The sequence below is a fragment of the Penicillium odoratum genome (genome assembly GCF_028828045.1).
Source record: "Penicillium odoratum strain IBT 22623 chromosome Unknown utg000008l_segment0_segment0, whole genome shotgun sequence".
In the NCBI taxonomy this organism is placed as follows: domain Eukaryota; kingdom Fungi; phylum Ascomycota; class Eurotiomycetes; order Eurotiales; family Aspergillaceae; genus Penicillium; species Penicillium odoratum.
This window is the reverse complement of record NW_026643150.1, coordinates 888301-910130: the sequence shown is the minus strand read 5'-3', so window position 1 is coordinate 910130 and position 21830 is coordinate 888301. Positions and strand designations below refer to the sequence as shown.

The 21830-nt window shown below is 48.2% G+C and overlaps 13 protein-coding genes across 13 annotated transcripts; 5 read left to right on the top strand and 8 right to left on the bottom strand.

Moving 5' to 3' along the window:
- Nucleotides 1–114: 114 nt before the first annotated feature.
- On the top strand, nt 115–986 carry N7520_010573 (SNAP receptor PEP12; the record flags this gene model as incomplete). The annotated part of the gene is made up of 2 exons (XM_057144506.1): nt 115–411; nt 468–986. The coding sequence occupies 2 exons, from the start codon at nt 115–117 to the stop codon at nt 984–986; spliced, it is 816 nt and encodes a 271-aa protein (XP_056990260.1).
- Nucleotides 987–1291: 305 nt separating this feature from the next.
- On the bottom strand, nt 1292–2155 carry N7520_010572 (cytochrome c1 heme lyase CYT2; the record flags this gene model as incomplete). The annotated part of the gene is made up of 1 exon (XM_057144505.1): nt 1292–2155. The coding sequence occupies one exon, from the start codon at nt 2153–2155 to the stop codon at nt 1292–1294; it is 864 nt and encodes a 287-aa protein (XP_056990259.1).
- A 224-nt stretch (nt 2156–2379) lies between these two features.
- Nucleotides 2380–3660, top strand: mvd1 (diphosphomevalonate decarboxylase MVD1; the record flags this gene model as incomplete). Its single annotated transcript, XM_057144504.1, has 2 exons — nt 2380–2450; nt 2520–3660. The coding sequence occupies 2 exons, from the start codon at nt 2380–2382 to the stop codon at nt 3658–3660; spliced, it is 1212 nt and encodes a 403-aa protein (XP_056990258.1).
- A 1880-nt stretch (nt 3661–5540) lies between these two features.
- On the bottom strand, nt 5541–6671 carry N7520_010570 (uncharacterized protein; the record flags this gene model as incomplete). Its single annotated transcript, XM_057144503.1, has 3 exons — nt 5541–6239; nt 6289–6429; nt 6492–6671. 3 exons carry the CDS (start codon nt 6669–6671, stop codon nt 5541–5543), a joined length of 1020 nt encoding a protein of 339 aa, XP_056990257.1.
- A 1063-nt stretch (nt 6672–7734) lies between these two features.
- Nucleotides 7735–8549, top strand: N7520_010569 (cysteine hydrolase family protein; the record flags this gene model as incomplete). The annotated part of the gene is made up of 3 exons (XM_057144502.1): nt 7735–8081; nt 8156–8275; nt 8435–8549. The coding sequence occupies 3 exons, from the start codon at nt 7735–7737 to the stop codon at nt 8547–8549; spliced, it is 582 nt and encodes a 193-aa protein (XP_056990256.1).
- Nucleotides 8550–8668: 119 nt separating this feature from the next.
- On the bottom strand, nt 8669–9263 carry N7520_010568 (type II 3-dehydroquinate dehydratase; the record flags this gene model as incomplete). The annotated part of the gene is made up of 3 exons (XM_057144501.1): nt 8669–8740; nt 8797–9019; nt 9100–9263. 3 exons carry the CDS (start codon nt 9261–9263, stop codon nt 8669–8671), a joined length of 459 nt encoding a protein of 152 aa, XP_056990255.1.
- Nucleotides 9264–9651: 388 nt separating this feature from the next.
- Nucleotides 9652–10806, top strand: N7520_010567 (Gfo/Idh/MocA family protein; the record flags this gene model as incomplete). Its single annotated transcript, XM_057144500.1, has 1 exon — nt 9652–10806. One exon carries the CDS (start codon nt 9652–9654, stop codon nt 10804–10806), a length of 1155 nt encoding a protein of 384 aa, XP_056990254.1.
- Nucleotides 10807–11072: 266 nt separating this feature from the next.
- On the bottom strand, nt 11073–11677 carry N7520_010566 (anthrone oxygenase family protein; the record flags this gene model as incomplete). The annotated part of the gene is made up of 2 exons (XM_057144499.1): nt 11073–11521; nt 11608–11677. The coding sequence occupies 2 exons, from the start codon at nt 11675–11677 to the stop codon at nt 11073–11075; spliced, it is 519 nt and encodes a 172-aa protein (XP_056990253.1).
- Nucleotides 11678–11970: 293 nt separating this feature from the next.
- Nucleotides 11971–12981, top strand: N7520_010565 (cytochrome b5 reductase family protein; the record flags this gene model as incomplete). The annotated part of the gene is made up of 3 exons (XM_057144498.1): nt 11971–12241; nt 12295–12372; nt 12434–12981. The coding sequence occupies 3 exons, from the start codon at nt 11971–11973 to the stop codon at nt 12979–12981; spliced, it is 897 nt and encodes a 298-aa protein (XP_056990252.1).
- Nucleotides 12982–13245: 264 nt separating this feature from the next.
- Nucleotides 13246–15559, bottom strand: N7520_010564 (S53 family peptidase; the record flags this gene model as incomplete). The annotated part of the gene is made up of 7 exons (XM_057144497.1): nt 13246–13318; nt 13369–13511; nt 13565–14287; nt 14335–14452; nt 14503–14973; nt 15030–15293; nt 15348–15559. The coding sequence occupies 7 exons, from the start codon at nt 15557–15559 to the stop codon at nt 13246–13248; spliced, it is 2004 nt and encodes a 667-aa protein (XP_056990251.1).
- Nucleotides 15560–16237: 678 nt separating this feature from the next.
- N7520_010563 (uncharacterized protein) lies at nt 16238–18500 on the bottom strand (the record flags this gene model as incomplete). Its single annotated transcript, XM_057144496.1, has 3 exons — nt 16238–17912; nt 17960–18302; nt 18362–18500. 3 exons carry the CDS (start codon nt 18498–18500, stop codon nt 16238–16240), a joined length of 2157 nt encoding a protein of 718 aa, XP_056990250.1.
- A 32-nt stretch (nt 18501–18532) lies between these two features.
- N7520_010562 (uncharacterized protein) lies at nt 18533–20468 on the bottom strand (the record flags this gene model as incomplete). Its single annotated transcript, XM_057144495.1, has 3 exons — nt 18533–19125; nt 19189–19281; nt 19331–20468. The coding sequence occupies 3 exons, from the start codon at nt 20466–20468 to the stop codon at nt 18533–18535; spliced, it is 1824 nt and encodes a 607-aa protein (XP_056990249.1).
- Nucleotides 20469–20915: 447 nt separating this feature from the next.
- On the bottom strand, nt 20916–21268 carry N7520_010561 (cytochrome c oxidase VIIc family protein; the record flags this gene model as incomplete). The annotated part of the gene is made up of 2 exons (XM_057144494.1): nt 20916–20941; nt 21001–21268. 2 exons carry the CDS (start codon nt 21266–21268, stop codon nt 20916–20918), a joined length of 294 nt encoding a protein of 97 aa, XP_056990248.1.
- Between the last annotated feature and the right edge of the window lie 562 nt (nt 21269–21830).

Here is a 21830-nt window from a genome sequence, read left to right as displayed (position 1 = left end):
ATGTGAGGGTGACCTGCATTCTGTTGCAGCAGGCAGAGCAACCAGCGCAATTTCCTTTCAATGTGCTAGGTTCCGTCGCTAGTCACTCTTTATTATTCCTTAACATTGCCTAGCATGTCTTTTGATCGCTTAAGCTCATTGGAGGCCCAGCCTACCACCATGCGCCGGGATGATGACCCGCAATACCGCGACGATCCTGGCTTCGACAGTCTGGCGGAGTCGCTATCCGACCAGATTTTCACATTAACCTCGAATACAACCCGCTTGTCGAGTCAGATCGCCCTCCTCGGTACGAAGCGGGACACTGAGCGAGTGCGCGAAAGGGTCCACAATCTCCTAGAGGAGACTCGAGCGGGGTTCAAGGAGACAGGAGAAGGGCTCAAGAAGATCCAAACATGGGAGGATGTCAATGTATGTGTCAGTTTGCTAGCTGTTCATTTCAATATATTGACCTATTTTTACCACAGCCCTCTCAGAAATGGACCCAGCAAAAGCTATCATCTGAATTCAAAGCCAACCTGGATGAGTTCCAGACCGTCCAGCGCCGGGCCTTAGAAAAGCAACGGGCATCTGCTGTGGCTGCCCGGACCGCCATTGATGACGGTGAACTTCCATCCGGAGATTCCGATGTTCAACTCCAAGAACAGCAACTTCTGGAACAGCCACGTTTGGCCAACCAGGGCGAGGTCGATTTCCAAGAGACTTTGATCATCGAGCGGGAGGCAGAGATCCGTAATATCGAGCAGAGCGTTGGCGAATTGAACGAACTGTTCCGCGACGTTGCTCATATAGTCGGTGAGCAAGGTGGCCAGCTTGATATCATTAGCGAGAATGTTCAAAATGTCACCCAGGACACACGAGGCGCAAATGTTGAGCTACGCAGTGCCAGCCGATACCAGAAGAACGCACGCAACAAGGCCTGTTGTTTGTTCGTCATTCTCGCTTTCATCTTGGCAATCATCGTGCTTGCTGTTGTCATTGGATAGATAGCTTTGCACTCCTGTTTTGGCTTACCTTGGCGATCTCTTTTATCCTTGTTATGGCTACCCACGATATCCCCCATGCATGATATAGCCCCGGTTTTCCGTGGCCCCTCTGATGAATTGAAATTTCGTTTCTTCTTGATTGTTTCAGGCGTTTATGAATGGAGAACATCAATTTCTGTCTTTGATCCTCTAATGCAATATCGTACATAGTCTGGTTATACATAATTTATACATTGTGGCCCAATATCCATGCCCATGCTCCGTTTCACCTTGCGAAAAACGGGATTTAAAACTTTAGGGAAGCATTACAGGCCAACGAAGCGACTGAATCTCAACCTCAACCCCTCGAAGGAGTTGAGTTTGGGCCGCACATCCAAAAAGAAGCTGAGCTTTTCTGGGCCAGCGTTTCCTGTTAAACCCTGACCATTGCTTGAAGGTTTCCCTTGGTAGAAATCAATAACATATTCGATCCGTTCTCCATCACAACGCTCCACAACCCAGTCATGTCGATCAAACGGCCGCTGGTAACCAAGCCATCCGTTGATCCGCGCACGGGGGCTCAAGAACTCGGGATCAACCCCAAGTCCACGGAACGAGTATAGTTTTGGTCCACCGCATTTCTTACTTCCCGGGTCCGACGAAGGACCCTTTGATTCCCAATCCTGAATCTGCTTCCATGCGCGCTCATTGACCGCATTGTGAATGGGGATAATCGACGCAACGGAGGTTGCTAGTTCGGAAGCCGTTGCGGTAGAACCTGGGGTGTTACCCTTGCGCAACAAGGCTTCAAAGAACTGTTTTTCAGATGGATAGATCCAGTTGCCCGTTGCTTCATCGCGGCCAGTTTCGGTCTCGGCATTGGACGGACATCCATGCGACGCGGCGTTTGGGGATGCGTATGCGGATGGAACTTGTTTATTGCTTTCGGGACAGGCCTTTCCTGTGGTTGCATCAACAGCGCGTGGTATACCGCTGACTTCTCGGTCTGTTGATAGTGGCCGTTGCAACTTGGCTGGTGGCTGGCCCGCCTCTGGGGTAGAACCGGGTGATGTAGGATGAGGTGAATTGGCATGTTGTTGCAACCAAACTTCACGAGTCTTGTGGTCCACAGGACATGTCGCTGCCGGTGGCTCTGTAGGTACAGACGGAGTACTTACGCCAGCGCCCATGGTGGTAATTGGGTGGTTGGCAATCTGGATGTCAGGATTGGAGATTGGAAATTGCTTGATGATCGGCACTTTAGGAACTAGTGATCAATAATTTTGTCCTCACCGCCCACCAGATACTAATAAACTCCTCCCCAGAGTAAGCCCTCCCCCCTTTACTTTTCTAGATCTTATTGTCTCAGGAAATTTTGAGAATTTTCGTTTTCTCTGATTTATCTACATTTACAATGGCCGCCTCATCCAGTCAGCCCGTTTACCGGGCCACTACCACTGCCCCTGTCAACATTGCAGTCATCAAGTAAGTTGTGCCCCTCAATCTGTCGGCTTCTAAACATGAAAGCGCCAATGCTAACGAACGAATCTTTAGGTACTGGGGCAAACGTGATACCACCCTGAACCTTCCCACTAACTCTTCTCTCTCGGTGACTCTTTCGCAAAAGTCTCTTCGCACCCTGACTACCGCCTCATGCTCCCCCTCCTACCCCACCGAGGATACCCTTAACCTGAACGGCAAGCCGCAAGAGATCCAGTCTTCCAAGCGCACTCTTGCTTGTATCTCCAGCCTTCGTTCTCTCCGCAAATCCCTGGAGGATGCGGATTCTTCGCTGCCCCCGCTCTCCACTTACCCTCTCCGCATTGTCTCTGAGAACAACTTCCCCACCGCAGCTGGCCTGGCCAGCTCCGCTGCTGGCTTTGCTGCTCTCGTTCGCGCCGTTGCCGACCTGTACAAGCTGCCCCAGTCTCCTCGCGAGCTGAGCCGCATCGCTCGCCAAGGCTCAGGATCCGCCTGCCGCTCCCTTATGGGCGGCTATGTCGCATGGCGCTCAGGTGAGCTTGTCGATGGAAGTGACAGTCTCGCTGAGGAGGTTGCCCCAGCATCCCACTGGCCTGAGATGCGCGCGATTGTCCTCGTTGTCAGTGCCGAGAAGAAGGACGTTTCCAGCACAGAGGGTATGCAGACCACCGTTGCTACCTCTGAGCTTTTTGCTCAGCGTGTGTCGTCTGTTGTTCCTGAGCGCATGACCGCCATTGAAGAAGCTATTCGTGATAAGGACTTCCCCAAGTTTGCTGAGATCACCATGCGTGATTCCAACACCTTCCACGCTACTTGCCTGGACTCGTGGCCCCCAATTTTCTACATGAACGATGTTTCGCGTGCTGCTGTCCGCCTGGTGCATGACATCAACGCCGCTGTTGGCCGCACTGTCGCCGCTTACACCTACGATGCTGGTCCAAACTCTGTGATCTACTATGAGGAGAAGGATTCCGAGCTGGTTGCCGGTACCATCAAGTCTATCTTGGGCGCCACCGCTGGCGGCTGGGACGGTCCCTTCCACGAGCCCCTGGCCAATGTCACCTCAGGTGTTTCACTGGAGAAGACTGACCCTCGTGTCCTGGATGTTCTGAAGAATGGTATCAGCCGTGTCATCCTGACCGGTGTCGGTGAGGGCCCTATCTCCGTCGATGAGCACCTTGTGACCGAAACCGGTGAGATGGTCAACCAGTAAGAAGATCAGGGATCAGATTACGAACACCGTTTTCCTTCTGTGAAGGAAACAGTACTCCAGTCATTGCAATGATGATACGAATGTTTTCCATTGTATCTAATTTACATTTCGGGCCTTTTAGATCATGATTTTGGGCTTGGTATATTTTTGACATGAAAAGCCAGCAGTGACAGGATTTTAATACATTATAATTTGTTCACCACTCAGTGAAACCTCCAGTGCGCATTTAAGCCTCAACACTGTCCACAATCATCGCATCTCCTAAATCCATACCCCAATGCATGACAAGTATCGATGAATCTCTTCTGTTCCGTGCCAGCCTTAACGCAGCATCCATCGAACCCACACTCAGTCGGACCAAAGACCGCCCCGATCCTCTCACAGGCGTGCTGAGAGAGATGGGGACCTCCATTGCAGCTGCATTTGATGGCTTCAGCGGGCAGTGCACCTAGTGAGATAAGAGCCAATATATTAACCCACGAGAAACGCATAGCCTAGGCCACTTTCAGCTTCAAGACCTCATTACAAAGATACATACTTACCGATTTTATAAGGATTGAGTCGATTATAGTATAAAATATTTTGCCTGTACAAACTTTAATGTTTTCTGGTGCCTTGAGAGGAGTATAGAAGCTTTATAGACACCCGGCAACCTTTGTATCTCCCTAGGTGCATGTCAATGCCTCTACCGGGTAGTATCTGATCCTGGTTTGGAGGTTGTGGTGTCACCTGCCTGGAAGCAGTCTTCTATAGATCAGCAATTTCGAACCGAAGTTCCCCACAGCTCTAGGGTGCCAATAGCAGAAAGAGTTCATGATGATATTTTATAGAGATTTTTATATAGCGGGGCATCAGTACCTGGCTCTGGATGTAGTTTCGGCTATCTTACTTATAATATACATATTTCCGTCGCGAGAACGCCAGGAGCCTAGGTGTCATTGCGCTGGGAACTGCCATGTGCCATAGACGTGATCAGCCAATGTATCTACTTACATGTGTGTGGTACAATGTGCTCTACCGAGGAAGAAAATATGTGCCCGGGAGCGATTGTGACTGAAGGCTCGTGTAGTTATCTGTTGGATGGATACGCAACAAAAGCCGCAGGCTGGAGTGGTCCCCAGAGCTCGGTAGTGTGCCATGAACGGGTGCGAATAGAGAATGGAGGTCTCATTGAAAAGGAAGAGCGATTAGGAGAAGTACAGCTGAAATAAAAAGGTTTGAATGGAGAGACTGTCGTAGGGTTCGCCATTAATAGCTTAGTCGTCCAGGCCTTTGAAGGGGTCTCGCCATCGCTGGCAGACAGTGGGTCAGGAGTGAGCGCAAAAGTGTGTGCAAATATGCCCATGAGTTAGGCCAGGGCCTCCTCTAGGATGCAGCGATGCTGTGCAGGCTTGTCGTCGCAGGGCCAGCATAGGAAGCGTCTCTTTGATACAGATATAGAACATCAGATAAGCAGAATTCTCGGCACCGAAGGAGCAACTAAGGTTAGCGTCGGTTTTCCTAGTCTCTCTGCTACGGCGCAGATGTCTGAGGCACTATTATAGGGGTACCAGCCAATGGCGAAAATCGCGCAGGCTCCTTTTTCCAGCTGGTGTTTCACAAATGCCTGCTCCCGCGCATGGTCATATAACCATCTCGTTCACTCACATGATGGATGATGCTTTGAAAGCAATCTGATCACCACTGGCAGTCTCTAAAAGTTCATACTAGCTATCAGCTGTTTCAAGATATGCTTTTTTCTGCCGCAGACTTGATCCATTCCCGTAGACTCCATAGATTATTATTCGGATATTCACAATACACAGGGCTTCAGTACATATACACAGTTCATGTTCATAGCGACTTGCAACATGACACCCGCTTCACGCTCCAATACTAGTTCACAGTGAATTGAAGTCTTGGTTCAAAGCTACCAGCTCAAAGTATCTCGTTATAGTGCGTAGCGGTGCCCTTGAAGCCACTGTACCCTCAAAACAACATGTAAGGTATGGTGCGGTTTGCAGAATCAGACAAGCTGTTTCTTTTGCCATGGCCATGTTCTGTTCCAATGATTCGATCTGCGTGTCGAATAAGCCTCGCTGGAGTTTGATCATTCCCATAAGAAGTTCCAGGCGATAGGACCAGAAGGTAACAGCGTGCGCTGCCTTTTGGGTATTTTGGAAGCGGACTTGGTATGTTTCGTTTGGGAATGAAGGTATGCAGATCAAGTCGACATCGACCGAGTTACTGGGCATCGGGATATCCGAATGCCAATATAGGGGACCTGGCTCAGAAGCTTTCCAGTTATTTTGCCACTCTTCCATTTGATTAAAGACCGCCCAGTAATCATCTAAAAGCGAGGAAGCAGTTTCTAGGTTATGCTTCCGAGAGTCTGAAAGTTCTCGACGGTTGTAATCGTTGGAAGCAGATTCCTCAAGCCCCTCGAACCATTGATCTGTTTGGTGAAGGAGCCGTGGTATTTGCAATGCAATGTCGTGAATAAGCTCCATTCTCGTCTTCCTCGTATTCAGAAATGGAAGTTGAATCCAATCTGAATTTGCTAGGAAGGTTGGAATATGGTTGATAAGTCCAACTGAAAGCTTTGAGATCGTCAGCAGAAGCAAAGAGCAGAAAATACTGAAGGCGTACGAATATTCCCCTAAACCCACTGAAGGAGTGTCGTATCTGATGTGAAGAGAAGCTGCTCGGCCCATACAGCTTTAAGATGCTTAAAACACCACCGATATGGGCCAAAAGGGCAGTTTCTGAGTATTCCTGTTCGTTCACGAACTAGAAACAGCGGTCAGAAAAGGACGCAAGACTCCCTTGTGATTTTTGGATCTGGTTCTCACCTCCAGTGCCACAAAGGCTATCGCTAGAAGCAAAATCAATTCAAGGTTGACCTTTGGTTGAGCACTGAGTTGGCCATTTCCTATGACGTTCTGGATATGTGGACGTGAGTCTTTCAAGGCGGACGTGTACGATGACTGTGCAAGCTGTCCAAGCTTTATGTCCTGTTTCAAGTTCCCCATATAAGTAGTGAGAAGACTGAAGATGGTCAAATTGAGCGATTCAATCCGCAGAGATGTGAGCGGCAGTAAAGCTCGAATGCACAAAGCTGCGCTCGAAAAAGTGGGGTGGTCTCGCGATATTCTATCGCCGCTGAAGATTCCCCCCATAGGAACCGGCTTAAAGTCTTCGATTAATGCCAAGAAAGTTGAACGCCCAGGAAAATCAATAGAAATTATATCAGAGGCTGGGCCTGGCTCATTGGTAGATAGCTTAGTTTTTCGGGACAGAGAACCATCCGAGCTATTTGAGCTCTCTGAGCCGGCAGCAGTAGACTTAAGGTTTCTTCTATGTTTTAATGCGTGGACTAGCGCTTTTCTATCAGTCTGTTGAGTCAAATTCGCAGCGTTTCGGTTGATAAAGGTCCGTGAATCCTTCGGGCCACCACACTTGATACCAGCTTTGCAGCACCGAAGACATTCAGGTTTTCCAAGATCACACTTATTGCTTTCGGCATTAGTAAAGACTCCAATCCTACAAGCATAGGAAATGAAAAATATCCATACCTTCTTGCGGCGTCGGCGGCATTCATCGCAACCTTGAGAAGCTCCTGGGTAAAGCGGCATGGTGTAACCTGGTAGTAAGACAACCTGAGGTACCAATGTGGAGGCAATCTTTATTCAAGCAGACGCTCAGTGACTGCCAAATATGTAATAGGAGTGAATTTAAAGAATTAATATATGAGGTCGGAGGATTGTGTTGTTCAAACTGCATGATTGCACCCTCGCCACACTAGTCCCAAGATGGAAGTCACAGCGCCATCATTGTTGAATAATCATTATTTCTCATGATCAATTACCTCCAGTATACTAGACTAGTCCCAAAATAGAAGTCACTGCGCCTACAGATGCATAGTCTTCTGTCGTGTTCAGTAATCATCGAAATTCCTAATGATCAAATCTCGAATACTGACGAATGCTCTTATAAATCAACCATGAAGGGACAGGATATAAAAGTACAGGAAAGGTGCAGGTTTAACTTGCTTCGCATCAAAGACAATTCTACTCAATCAATTCATTCGCAAATATGAGCCCTCGTACTGCTGTCCTTCTCATTGACCCGCTCAATGACTTCATCCACCCAGATGGAAAGTTGTATCCTCTCGTCAAGGATAGCTTGGAGTCATCCAACTCTCTCGAGCATATCAAAGAACTGGTTGCCGGCGCAAGAAAAGCCCACATCCCTATTTTCTATGGTCTTCATCAAATGACCAAGGATGGAACTTACTCAGGTTGGAAACACATGAATGCGCAGCAAATTCGAACCAAACAGAACATGGCGTTTTCCGAAGAGTTTGGTGGCCAAATTCTGGAAGGCCTGGAGCCTCAGCCTAGCAATGGCGATGTAGTTGTCTCTCGACACTGGAACAGCAAGTGAGTATTGGAAAACCAATCATATTCGAGTATCTCTGTTGTCTGGAGGGTGATACTAATGCATGTAAATTCAGTTCTTTCGCGAACACCGACATGGAGTTTCAACTCCGGCAGCATGATATTACACATGTTGTGTTGGCAGGCTTAACCACCAACTCTTGCGTGGAGTCTACTGCACGAGCTGCTCGTGAATTGTGAGTATTGTTCAATAATCTGACCGGTTCATTTGACAATTTACTAAATTACCTTCTGTTTGATTAGTGGCTTTCATGTGACTTTGATGTGAGCTTCAATCTTGCAATATTGAAGACTGAAACAAGATTTTATGACCAGATTGCTGACTTTTGCTTCAGTACCGATGCAACTGCAGCGTTTTCCATTGAGTTGGAAAAGGCAGCAGTCAATGTGGTTTGGCCCATGATCGCAGACCAGCTGATGACGGCCAGCCAGTGGGCATCTTCCGTCTGAGAGAGGTTTCCTTTGCATGTGGAAAGTTCAATTAGTAGTTCAGTGTGGATGGATATATTTTAGTCTACATTCTGGCTCCAATATCAAAGTTCCAAAATTCAATTGAGAAGCCCCATTACTTAATCTTTCGCCGGGAACTTTCTTATAACAAGATCAATCGCATATTCATAACCCTGCACACCACACCCAGCCTAAAAGGAATAAAGTCAGTCACAGCCATCAAGAGATATCGCAAAAGTGAACATACAATAATGGCCTTTGCCTTATCCTGGAAGTAAGAGTGATGCCGCCACTCCTCCCTAGCATGAATGTTCGACACATGCAACTCAACAAATGGAATTGCGACACCAAGAATCGCATCCCGAATAGCAACTGACGTATGCGTAAATCCACCCGGGTTCAAGACAATTCCATCAGTTCCATCAGTGCGGGCTTCTTGAATTCGATCGACGATGGCTCCTTCCCAGTTACTGGATGGCAGTCGAAATGTCAGGATCAATTTTTGAAGTGGAGGGATACATTTTCCAAGCACATATAGTGATAAACCTACCTCTGGAAAAACTCCACGTTGGCGTTAAGGTCATTGCCTTGCTTTTTGCCAGATGCTTCAACATCCGCGAGTGATTCGTGTCCGTAGATATGTGGTTCACGGGTTCCTAGAAGGTTGAGATTTGGGCCATTGATGACTAGAACTGTTTTTTTGCCGTCACGCATGATGTTTGGCGAAATGTATAGAACTTGGATCCGAAGTACGGTGGAGATACTGATATTTATATGTTCGGCGAGAATGCCGACTGAATACGGGGTGGGGTGGAGTAGGTTTCCCCGCGATCTCCAGCTTTTTGTCTTACCCGCGTTTCCTGTACGGTAATGCATTCTTCCGAATGGTCCGGACTTTTCGGCTTTTGAATTCTGCTCGGAATTGAATAGTTGTGAAGGCAGTCAGCTTGCGGGGCCTTTGTGTCTGTAATTCCCTTTAACCGGAGCACTATATGGGTAAAACAAGACCCGGTATTCACACCCCTCATCGGCTCTGAATTTGCAACATCTTACACTTGAAACCCCAGCATTTCAGCATTTTGTTATCAAAAGTGGCCCCATCATGTCTTCAAAGGTTCACAATGTTGGAATTATCATGAACGGTGTCACTGGTCGCATGGGGACGAACCAGCACCTTATTCGATCCATCTGCGCCATCCGAAACGAGGGCGGAATTACCACCGCTGACGGCGATATCATCATGCCAGACCCCATATTAGTGGGCAGGAACCTGACAAAGCTCCAAGCTCTCGCAAAGACTCACGGAATTGAGCGAGTGACAACCGATTTAGACGCTGCGCTGGCCGATCCGCAAAACACGGTGTACTTTGATGCTCAAGTCACATCTTTACGGCACGATGCAGTCAAAAGAGCAGTTGCAGCAGGCAAGCATGTTTATTGTGAAAAGCCGACTGCCGTGACAACAGACCAGGCACTCGAATTATCTCAGATTGCAGAGCGGGCGGGAGTGAAGAATGGCGTTGTCCAGGACAAGCTTTGGCTACCTGGCCTTGTAAAGCTCAGAGCCCTCGTTGATAGTGGATTTTTCGGCGAAATCTTGTCTGTTCGTGGCGAATTTGGATACTGGATCTTTGACGGGGAGCATGTTGTCGCGCAGCGACCTAGTTGGAATTATCGAAAGGAAGATGGCGGAGGGATAATTTCGGATATGTTTTGTCACTGGCATTATGTTATCAACACGCTTTTTGGCGAAATTAAGTCTGTGTCTTGTCTCGGTGCGACTCATATCAAGGAACGACGCGATGAGCAAGGCGAGGCATATAAATGCACTGCTGACGACAGTGCTTATGCGACGTTCGAATTGATGAATGGGATTATTGTGCAATTCAATTGTTCTTGGGCGGTTCGAGTGCGTCGGGATGATCTTCTCACTATACAGGTGGATGGAACGAAGGGGAGTGCTGTGGCGGGTCTGCGGGATTGTGTGGTGCAGCATGAAAGCGTGACGCCGCGGCCGGTTTGGAATCCTGATGTTGCTGGTACAATTGACTACAAAGATGGCTGGAGCAAAGTTCCTGACCGAGAAATGCTCGATAATGCCTTTAAGGCCCAGTGGCAGATGTTCCTTCGGCACGTTGTCAAGGATGAAAAATGGCAGTACAGTCTATTGGAAGGGGCAAAGGGTCTTCAATTGGCAGAGAAGGCCATGGAGAGTTGGGAGAAGCGTCGTTGGATTGATGTCTCTCGGTTGGCATGAGATCTTCGAATAAATCATTCAGGACATCTATTTTCCAAGCTTTGGTACAGAATTTTATAGTAACAACATTGGAAGAACATGTCAGCTACTATTACTTGCTAGATTCTGGTGAGTTTTCTTTACCTAACAGTAAAGCCGCCTCTTTCAAATATCATGTGCATAAATACAATTTGATCTTGCTTTGGTAACTCCGTGCCCGCAGATTTCGACAACTCTCCCACAACATACAAGGATTGGTTTCACTTTCCAACACAGAATTTACTATATTACAAAAGTGTTGCGACAACCGCAAAAACAGCACCACCCAGAGGAAATATAGATCGGCCCATATTTAGGGTATTCCATCGCTTGACCAGCTCTGGAACATCTTTGTCGCTATCAGATGTTGAATCAGCCTTCTCCAGAAGCGCATTGTTTGTCCTCGACATAAATATGATTGTGTATGGGACAATGCTGACAGTAAGCATAGCCGCTGCGAGGTAGAGACCGCTGCGACTATTCACTGCCGTCTTGTGTAAAGGACTTCCCTGGCGGACAGTCCACGCCAAGTATACCAAAGAAGAGGCAACTGCCGCTGCAATGGGAGGATTTTTCGCTTTTCCGTTCTCAAAAAGGGCTTTCCATTGCTTTGCTAGCAGGCTTGAGGATTTGTGGTCTTCTTTTTGGCATTGGACAGCTGCAGGTATGGCAATTGTGCTTAACGCCGCAATGTTCCCTATGTATTAGGTTAGACTTAAATCCAATACCGAGATCATTTGAAGTTGAATAGACCAGTTATTTGACTTCAAATGCTACACGTACCAGATAGCCATGCGGCGCCCGATATACCAATGACTTGTGCCATGCGGATACCAAGTAGTTTGGACGCCATTGTGTCGAGCAGTAAATGGATTAGTGAAATTATTAAGTTGGATGAGGATAAGTAGTTAAATAATTCAGAAAGAAAAAAGGTCTTATAAGGCAAAAAGTCAAGACAAAACTCCGAAAGCCGTAGAGTCCAGAGTCCAGCATGTCATGTGGTGATCGGTCTTTATCGGATTTTGTCGGCTTTTGGACCATATCTGACTATCTGACGCGCGTCCTAAACCGGTCACTATACTGCACATAAGCATGAATACTTCTTTTCTCCATTCTTCTTCTCCTTCTTTCCTCAACTTTGATGAAATGGCAACATCAAGAATTAACTTGCTAGCTTTGAGATCTAGAACTGGAATTGTGTGTGCATTTGCAGTTCTAGGCGCGGGCGCATACTTTGGCACATCACTTCTTGCTCCGACAGGCCATGCCGAATCTAACGGACCTTACACAGTTTTCAAACGTGGGTTAGGCTTTACCACGTTGCGACTCAAACATTCCGAAGCTGTGAATCACAACACAAAACGGCTTGTATTTGAGTTTCCCGACGAGAACGCGAGAAGTGGACTATCACTAACCTGTGCGAACAACCACCCTTAAACCTTCATTTCCTCTGTTTCTGATGATCGACAGCTGCTCTTCTTACAATTTCCCGACCCAATAATCGATGGATCCCTATTATACGCCCATATACTCCCATCAGCTCTTTAGGTATCGTGAGCCTGTTTGACAAACGCCAACCTGAGTCTCTTACTGACAATATGATACCCAGATAAACCTGGCTCCATTGAGTTTCTGATAAAGCACTATCCAAATGGCAAGGCCAGCACACACATGCACTCGCTCAAGCCTGGAGACACCCTTACTTTTGCCGCAACACTCAAAGGATTCAATTGGGTCCCTAATCAATTCTCCCAAGTCCATCTCATTGCAGGCGGTGCGGGAATCACCCCTATATACCAGCTCCTTCAAGGCATTTTGAATAATCCGGAGGATAAGACAAACGTAAACTTGGTCTTCGGTGTCAACACGGAACGGGATTTGCTTCTGAAGAAAGAGTTAGAACAGTACAAAGAACGCTTTCCCGGGCGATTCAACTACTCCTTTGCAGTGAGTAGTTTGACAGACGAAAAGCCTTCTATACGGAAGGGCTACGTGAACGAAGAGTTACTGCGCGATGTTGTGGGGAAATCTGACAAGGATACCATGGTTTTCGTCTGCGGGCCACCTGCAATGGAGGATTCCCTCGTGGGATCAAGATCAACACCAGGAGTCCTAGGCCGCTTGGGATTTACAAGCTCTCAGATTTATAAGTTTTGAATTGTAATGAAATCGAAATTGAGTATAGAAGAACATCTAGGCGTGACACATCAATATGCCCCTGAAGAAAGGTTAGATCAATGCTTTCGCGGTTACCCAGGTTGGCTTCGATTGTTTGGTCGAATCATTGAATTTATTGCTCAGGTGGGAACAGCTCTTTACGCGAAGCCTCTATATATCATTGGCGAGCTTCAGCTAACAGACGTAATATTGAAATATACAGCCAGTATCTATGAAACCACCCATAATTTATGGAATTGTCCTCTACGGAAGTGAGAGGAACAACTTCTTCATTTTGGGGTAGTTGGGAGTTCCCAGGCCAGTCGCAGGGTCCCACCTATAGAAGGTTAGGAAAAGAAAATATTTTCACGACTTGGCTTAACTCACCCTTCAATAGCGGCAAATCCATCGGTATCACATCCAGCACTGGTACCGTTGGTAATATCATTGAGAACTTCGGGGTGGGCGTATAAGACCGGGTTAACGAAACCAATAGGTCCCTTGCCGATGGAGATACGTTCCTCGTTGAGCTACAGAGATTATCAGCCATGAATCGAGATATCCTTGTTGGAATCCAACTTACCAGAGTCAGGACTGAGGCAAAGAGAGGCGACGCCAAGCTGGATCCGTAATAGAAGTAATCGTATCCGTCTGTGTAGGCGCGGAATCTGGCACCGTTGGCCGAAACGTCGGGGTAAGCACGTCCAATACGGTTGTAAAGTCCAGAGGTGGTATTGACATCCACCTCAAACTCAGAGTAGTAGGGGTAAGACAGGTCGGCCTTCTTGAAGTATTTCTCCACAGTGGCCTTCTGGTACGCGGGTTGGGGGAAGTAGTTCGAGAAACCGCCCGAGGTGCTGAAATTGGCAGCCGTGCCGCCGAGGTTGGCGTGCATGACACTCTCGCCATCTTCGACGGTTTGATCCTTGTAGAGCATGGTGCCTCCGACCGATGTGACATATGGGCAGTTGGAGGGGTACTGGGGGTTGAAGATCTTGCTGTCTGGGCCCAGGCATCCATTTTCATCGCCATCGCCTGCGAATGAGGCCACGCCGTAATCACCAGATGCGAAAAGAATGGAGTGACCCTGAAGTCCAAGCTTCATGAACTCATTGCACTGGCGCTTAGTATAGTTGACGGGAAGATCTGCCTCTGCTTGGCCATACGAGGCACTGATGACGTTTGTAGGCTTGTAGATACCACACTGAAGCTTGCCTTTGTAGCCTCCGGCTGCTGTGTCAGGGTATACGGGGTCGATATCTGAGTCATCGCCTGTCTCTCCGTAGGCACTGTATGTGCAGTACGACTAAAAGAGTCAGTGATGGCAAAATTATAGTGAATATTGATACATACTCCATCAAGAGCATCAAGGAAAGTGTTGAATAGGTTTGTAGTCGCAACCTCCTCTGGCTCGTAAATCTGGTCATCGACCTGGTACAGAGTCACAGTCTGAGGGTAAATCAATGCATACCTTTGAATTGAATTAGTAGGTATCGATAATGACGAAATTGTTTCACTTACGCCAAGTCAATGTCAATATCGGCTTCACCACTGTTCAGCGAGCTGTAAGCTGGCACGGAGTAATTGGCTCCGTCAATCAGAGCTGGGATAGGGTAAGTACCCTGTGGAACCCATGGAGCCCATGTCTTGTAGTAGAGGTCGATATCTGACTCGGCAAAGTATGATCCCTGTTCATAGAGACCAAGAGAATTTCCCTTGACTGCCGTCTTGGCATCCGGGATATCATACAAGGCCTTGATGCAGGTCGCAGTCATATTGTACCCACATCCTTGAAGGTCCTTTGCAAGGGAGAGGGCCTTGTCGGGAATCGTGTAGGCCTCTTCCTCAGCCGCCATGACCTTCGAATTGGCCTTAACACCTTGCAACTGAGAAGCCCGCTTTGCCTTGGTATGCTTCTTCAGCACTGGGGTCAGCTTGACTCCCGGAGTGATGTAGTCAATGTGTCTCTGAACATGCTCTGGAACATGGTACCTGTTTCAAACGGTTAGTAACCAACTAATCTTCACACAATACAAAGTTTGTCTTACTCGTCGCATCCAACTTTCACGCTTGACGAGGCCTGGTGCTCGTGCTCATAAAACTCAGTCTTGAAGAGGCTTTCCGCTTCATGCGCATATGCATCAAACGCAATCCAGCCCTTGTTATCCGAATGAACAACTCGAGACGGGTGAATACCGCTAGATTCAAGCCACTGCCGGATTTCCTCCACGGCTTCATCAGAAGGAGCAAACATGTCATGCACCTCCTCTGCAGACCAGTAATTTCCATAACGGGCTGAATCCGGGTGGGAGCTTTGCGAGAATCAGTACAAGGAATGCAAACATGAAAAAAAATTATTCACTCACACTTCCATTAGAAGATCATAACCCTTCTCCAGGTTATTCTGACTCAACCCAATACGGACAGGTAACACCGAATCACTCTCAACCCGACCAGCCTTCACCCAGTCATAAGACTGTCGGTCCCGCTTCTCATGCAAGACATGCTTAACAGTAGCGGGCGCAGCCTCAGTCAAAGCCGCAATGGCCAGAGCGACATAAAACCGACGCACGAGCATGATGAAAGCAATTCCGAAATGCCCAACTAGGGTACTGAAGGAGGGAAATCAGGCGCTTCAAATACATTGTTGCACTGTGCTAGCGTAGCGACAAACAAGTGTCCCCACCCCCAAAAGGCGGGATAATCCAATTTCAAGGTATCGTGGCATCCTCGTGGCCTGATTGGATCGGCATCAGCACGGTCTCTGCATGGGATATGAGATACATCAACATAACGACTCGCCACGCGTGGCTTGGAGCTATAAACACCGTGTCGGCGGGGCGGGACAGAAGATTCGGCAAGTAAGCCACTAATATTGCTAGATTAGCTTGTTAGCGAGCTGCAGAAAGGAAATTAGGTATGGTCTTATCAACCCCGCTCTGGTTGGCCAAGAGTTTCTCCGCAGTTGGCTGTTATCGCAGGGGAAATGGCGCTACTTGAGTAGTGTAATCTCACTTATGCAAGGGCGGAGCTCCGACGGGCAAGCCATCCAGATACCCGGTCTACCAACGGCCTTGTTTATTCCCCTTTCTGGGGCTATGCAAAGGCAATTCGTGGCGACAATCTATGAGGCTACGAGGGGAACAAACGAACAGTTCACGGGTATCGCGCGAGAAAATTCTAGGGAGTCTCCGAGTCAATTGAATTTCCATTTACACCATGTACGACATAATCCATGTAGATAGCATCCCACGCACTAGGCGAGTAGGGAAGACTTTTTAATCTCCTTCACAACAGGGGCCTCTTTCCGGGCAGCCCCACCAGAAGCAATCGCCGCCATACTCTCCTCAAGCACGCGAGACCCAGAAGTAATTTGAATTTCCGGTTCCTCCTCGTCTTCGGCCTTCTTAGCCGGTACAGCCTCGATTTCAAACACGTCCTCACGGCAGTCTGCACACATCTTCAATACATCTTCAAGCGCTTTCTCGACGGCAGCGGCTCGTTCGCGCATGCTGCGGCGCAGGAGGGCATCCACAAGGGCCTCCGCCTCATTAACAGCAGAATTGACCCGTTCCATGAGTCGCCTGATACTGTTGACCAGGTATTCTTCTTCGTAGATCGTACCCTTCTTACCCTTGGCTCGCTTACGTTCCTCGCGGCGACGAGTCTTGGAGGTGTGGCGGGATGACGAGGTCTTCCCAGTGTACCGAGTAAACATGGTCCGTCCAGCAAGCGTGGTCGCTTCTGTGGGTGCCAGAGAAACGTTGTCGGGAATATCGACGCCACCTTCGCCGCCGGTTGGATCGCCACCGTAGAAGGCCAGAGGGTCTGCGGCGCGAAGTTGACGCAGCTCGCGAACGCGAGGAACCTGGGCATTGAGCTGGGATTTGCAGTCTGCGAGCAGATCCGTCATTGATCCCATTGCCTCTGCCAGTCCGGGGTCGACGATGTCTGCAACCAGTTCCTTTTTGCCGTGTAGCGTTAGCAGACGGGCGGCATCGGCAAACTTCGAACCCCGACACAAAAGCTGTGCGGCTGTTTCAATGTCATGCAGGTGCTCTGCATGAATTGTTGCTGCCGACACATAGTCACGAGCCTCGTCGAGGGTTACGATGAGGTCATTAATGTGCGTAGCCAGATCTTCCTCGGACAGTGAGGCCATCATGGCACAGTATAGAGACTCTCGCCACATATGAGCTAGGTGATAGGATTTGTAGGCCTCGCCGTACACTTCGAGCGACTCGTAGGCAATTGCAGCATCCTTGTGTTTAGATTCCCCAGAGAGGTAGTCGGCATAGAGATGCGTGATCTCTTTCTGCTGCTCCGGCTGGTATTTGTAGATCTCGAGAGCTTCTTTGTATAGGACGTGCTTGGCAACGTAGCCGAGAATCTCTTCGTGGGCTCCCAGGGTGAAAAGGTGCTTCAAGGCCTTTGTGAAGCGCGAGAGGTGGTTGTCAATCTCATATTGACGGCGAGTCTCGGGCAATTGCTGCAGTTTGCGGAGGAACGGAAGATATTCTCGGGGGTCCATCTGAGCTTGTTGAGCGACCAGAAGGGTAAGTTCGAGGTCATAAATTCCAAGTGCGTGAGAGTAGAGGCGGTTGGCATCTGTCAAGAAACACATGTGCTCAATGGCATCATCTGCTTGCTCAGGGTTTTCAGTCCGTAGACGTGCAACTAGCCCCAAGCCAGCTTCCAGATCAGGTGGTGACTTGCACACGTGTGCAGTAATCAAGTTTTGCAAGTTTGTGTCCAAGCGACTTTGCAAAACCTCCAAGAAAGCATTACAAATAGTGTTGATCTTGCCCTCTTTGTTTGTGGATTTAAGAGCAGCAGGCACATTTGGAGCATCTGGCTGAGCAACAACTGCGGATTCGTTCTTGGAGATCTTAAGAGTATCTTTGTACAATGTTTGAGAGACATCATCCTCGCTAAGAAGAGTTAGTGTGGGTTTCTTTCTTTGTAGCAATTTTTTTACCTGAGACGAGATAGGAAGTCATCAATGAATTCAATCTTCTTGACTTGCTCAACGAAAAGCAGAATGTTCTCCAGGAACTGCTGAGGGGCATAGTCATGGAGAATGTTCAAGTCAACCATCTGGCTACGACAAGCCAAGAATGCAGAACGGTATTTCTTCTGATCGATGAAGGTACGAATGCCTGCCAAGACTAGCGCACGAGGGTAGATAGTCTCAATGTTACCTCGTGGTGCCTGAAGTACGACCCCGAATACCGACGGCATCACGGACACGAGTTTTGATCCACGTTCAAGGCTGCGGCATCTCTCATCCGTTTCCGGGGTATCTTCGGGCACTTCCATCTCTATATGCATTCTATTAGTTGTTGAGTTTCAAGACACGTATGTAGTACTTCTAACATACCATCCACATGGTTCAGATGAACAAACTTCAGCAGGTGTTGAGATGTAGTGAACAGAAGATGTGATGGGGTCACCAAGAAGGAGGTACAGTTCTTCGCAAGAACCCGCTTGTTGGCGTACAGGCCACCTGTTCGTGTCATTGTTATCAAAATTCGCTATAATAGTCAGCAATTTATTCTAATAGCAAAGTCACAGAAAGTAGTACCTCGGTGTCTGAAATTGAAACAGCTTTGGCCCAATGGGTGTCAACGTTGGGGCAGTCAGTCCAAGGAGCAATAGAGATATCATCACCCTCAGTCATCTCGATGATTGAGTAGGTAACAGCATGACCGGGCTGACGGGCGTGGGAAAACCACAAAGCCAGGTGTCCAATTCCAGCAAACATCGATGAGAGCTGCTCGGAGTCAGATGTCTGGTAGACAAGACGAGTTTCACGAGTTTCCAAGGTCGTTCTCTCGATATGACTTGTGTTTGGCGCACTGTTCTTCAACACATATACCTCATTGTCATTCACGAAAGCGATTTGTCTGGGTCGACTATCAACCGCATCGGAGAGAGGATAGCTAGATTCAAGAATCGGCAGAGGGACTGGGCGACTCTTGAGAGACCAGAGGAAAATCGCGAAGCTTGATTCCATTAGAACAGCGATCCGCGTACCCGACTTGCTGAACGCCACGTCAATAACGTTGGAATCTAACTTCAGCTCATTGTGAGCCATGGGAGGTGGTACACCAGCCAGTCTCAGCGGAGTAAGCTTCAAGTTTTCTTTGGAGGTAAAGTTAGATTCTAGTATCAATACTCCTCGTCAATGACATGGGAGAAACTTACTCCCGTCAATAACGGCCACGGCTCCAACATCCTCCGGAATCACAGTCGACCCATGATGAATATCAAACACATAATCGATATCCAGAATAGAGCCTATAAATTATTAGCTTCAGTTCCAGCTAAGCAGTCTTAGACAGCATACCAGATGACCCAGCAACCATTCGCAGAGCCTTTTCTTGGTGCCACTCAAAGGAGTATGGGACCGTGGCCATTGGTTCGACCATGACAGGGATTTCCTGCTTCAGATAGTAGTGGTAGTTGCCCGTTGTCCAGAGCTGGATTCGGTCTGTGAACCGAATTGCAAGCACTGTGGAGTCGATGTTCCATGACAGATGGATGCGCGATGCCCAGGTTTGACGTTCCTCCTCAGTCAAGCGAAGAGTAAACTGACCATGGCGAAGACCATTCCGTTCAAAGAACACAACATCGATCCTGTCTTGCAGTCGTTGGATTCCTGCAATAAGGTTTCCTGAAGGGCGCCAACTGAGAGCACCCTCGAGGCCGTCAACCGGTTCGCTGACGCTTTCCAAAGTTCCTTCTCTCGAGTACACTCTTATCACACGGCGGAGATCCTCATCGACAGTATTGACGGCAACATAAGCCCCATCGCCTCTCCAGCTGATAGTTGTGCGGGCATCATCGTAGGTGCTTAGTATGCCTGCATCAACCTTCTCCGGCACAGTAGGATCCCGCATGGCCTTGGCTCTTTTACCATGGAATTGAGTCTCCTTTTTACCCCATCCAACAGAAACGTGTTGAGATGCCTGCAAGTCAGCCTGGGAGAAGGTGATTTCAGCGACATTCTCGAATTCCCTAGTCATGTACAGGAAGGTGCTGGCTCTGGTCGTGATAGCCAACAGCTCCTCATCTGGAGACCAAGCCGCAGCCGAGATTCCCACATCAACTGAGCCTAAAATTTCGATCTTGTCCTCTCCTTCGAGGGGCTCCTCGCGCACCATGATAATATCACCGCCCTCCAGCACCAGGACTGCGGTCAAGTTATCCGCAAAATAGTGCAAGGAGAGGACTCGGTCACATGGCAAGTCTGGCAATGGGCATGGTGCATCCCAAGACGCAATGCAGTCAAAGTCATTGAGGTTCAGCTGCTCAGCGGAAACGACCTCGGGGCGCTTCCTTCTGAGCTCGATGACTGGGCTGTCCTGAGAAGGGCCAAAGGTGCACACGACGGAGTCTGACGAAGTGTCCCAAGCCGTGGCGGTCAAGGGAAGATCACCCTGAACACGCGTCTCTTGAAGACGCACGTTTTTGAGGTTGCGCATCTTCGATGGTGGGTCTAAACTTTTTTTTTTGTATCGGGTCCCGAACTTCTACCCCGCCATGAGACGGTGAGATCGTAAGTGTAGGAAAACTCGATCAAAAAGACCTAGACTGTCAGTGTTATTGCACAGTCTCATACACTGATATCTGCCGGGGTGGTGGTATTTGTGGCAAGGTTGTGGCTCCGAGACTGATACAAAGTCAACCGCCGAACCAAAGATTTTTGATTTTCCACATCCGCTCAGCCAATGACTTCATTCATATTTCAACGTCGACCCAGCTACGCTTTACAGCTTCTACACGTCTACAATTGAGGTGATCTGGTGTGTAAACAAAATCCCAACTTATTCTCTAACTTTGTACATGATATCCTCCATCTTTGAGAACCAATTTCAAGTTTTCCACCAACAAGCCGTCCGTAGTGCCGTGTAAGGAATACGAAAACGAGCTTATTTGGTCTTGTAGGTTTGCCAGACTAGAGGAAATAAGTTGTCAGTACTACAGCTTGAGCCATCAGGGCGATTGAAAGCTTACCGGCAATGGCGAAGGGAGCACCGAAACCGACAGCTAAAGGAGGCTCTACGTTAGTATTGTGGGTCTGTGGTCGGGGTGTTATATGTGACGAACTCATGAAAGCCCAGTAGCGCCAGAAGAAGTGCTTGGTCAGAGGGTTGAAGGGGATGTTGGTGCGAGGGCCCTCGGCGTAGTGGTAGGGGCTGCCAAACTGAGCGCGGGTGGTGGAGAAACCACGACGGACAGCGACGTTGGCCAGGCGGGCCCGGATAGCGGAGGAGGCGTACATCTGGATGGTGTAAGTTTGCTGCTGAAACAGAAGAGGTTGTAGGGCCCAACAAAACCTACCTTGTGGTACAAAGGGGAGGGATTGAACGATCGGAATTGGACGGACGGAGCCAGGATAGACATCGCAAGGTCGGAATGGGACGATCTTGGTCACATGATACAGGTCACGTGCATATTGCCGTACTAATGGAATATACCAATCAGAGGCCAGGAAACAATGAAAACATCCCTTTACTTAATTAATTACCTTTGGTTTTCTTTTGCTGCGTCGGTAATTACAAGATTTCCACACTCAAAATACTACTCTATGATCTTATGTAATCTGCTTTCACTCGATAATATAATTGGCATGTCTCAACCTAATTGAAGATTAGCTCAATTTATCATTTTTAGAGCTTGGGGTTGGTTCTCTGTAGTATGAATAAAAATTCAAGATTAAATTGACAGCCCCAATCATAAATTCATAGCAAAAAAAACGCAATTGAAAGCCTACCAAGAAATCACAGAGCTTGGTCGACTTATGCCCGCAGAGACTATATAGTACGTAGTACATAATAGATGAA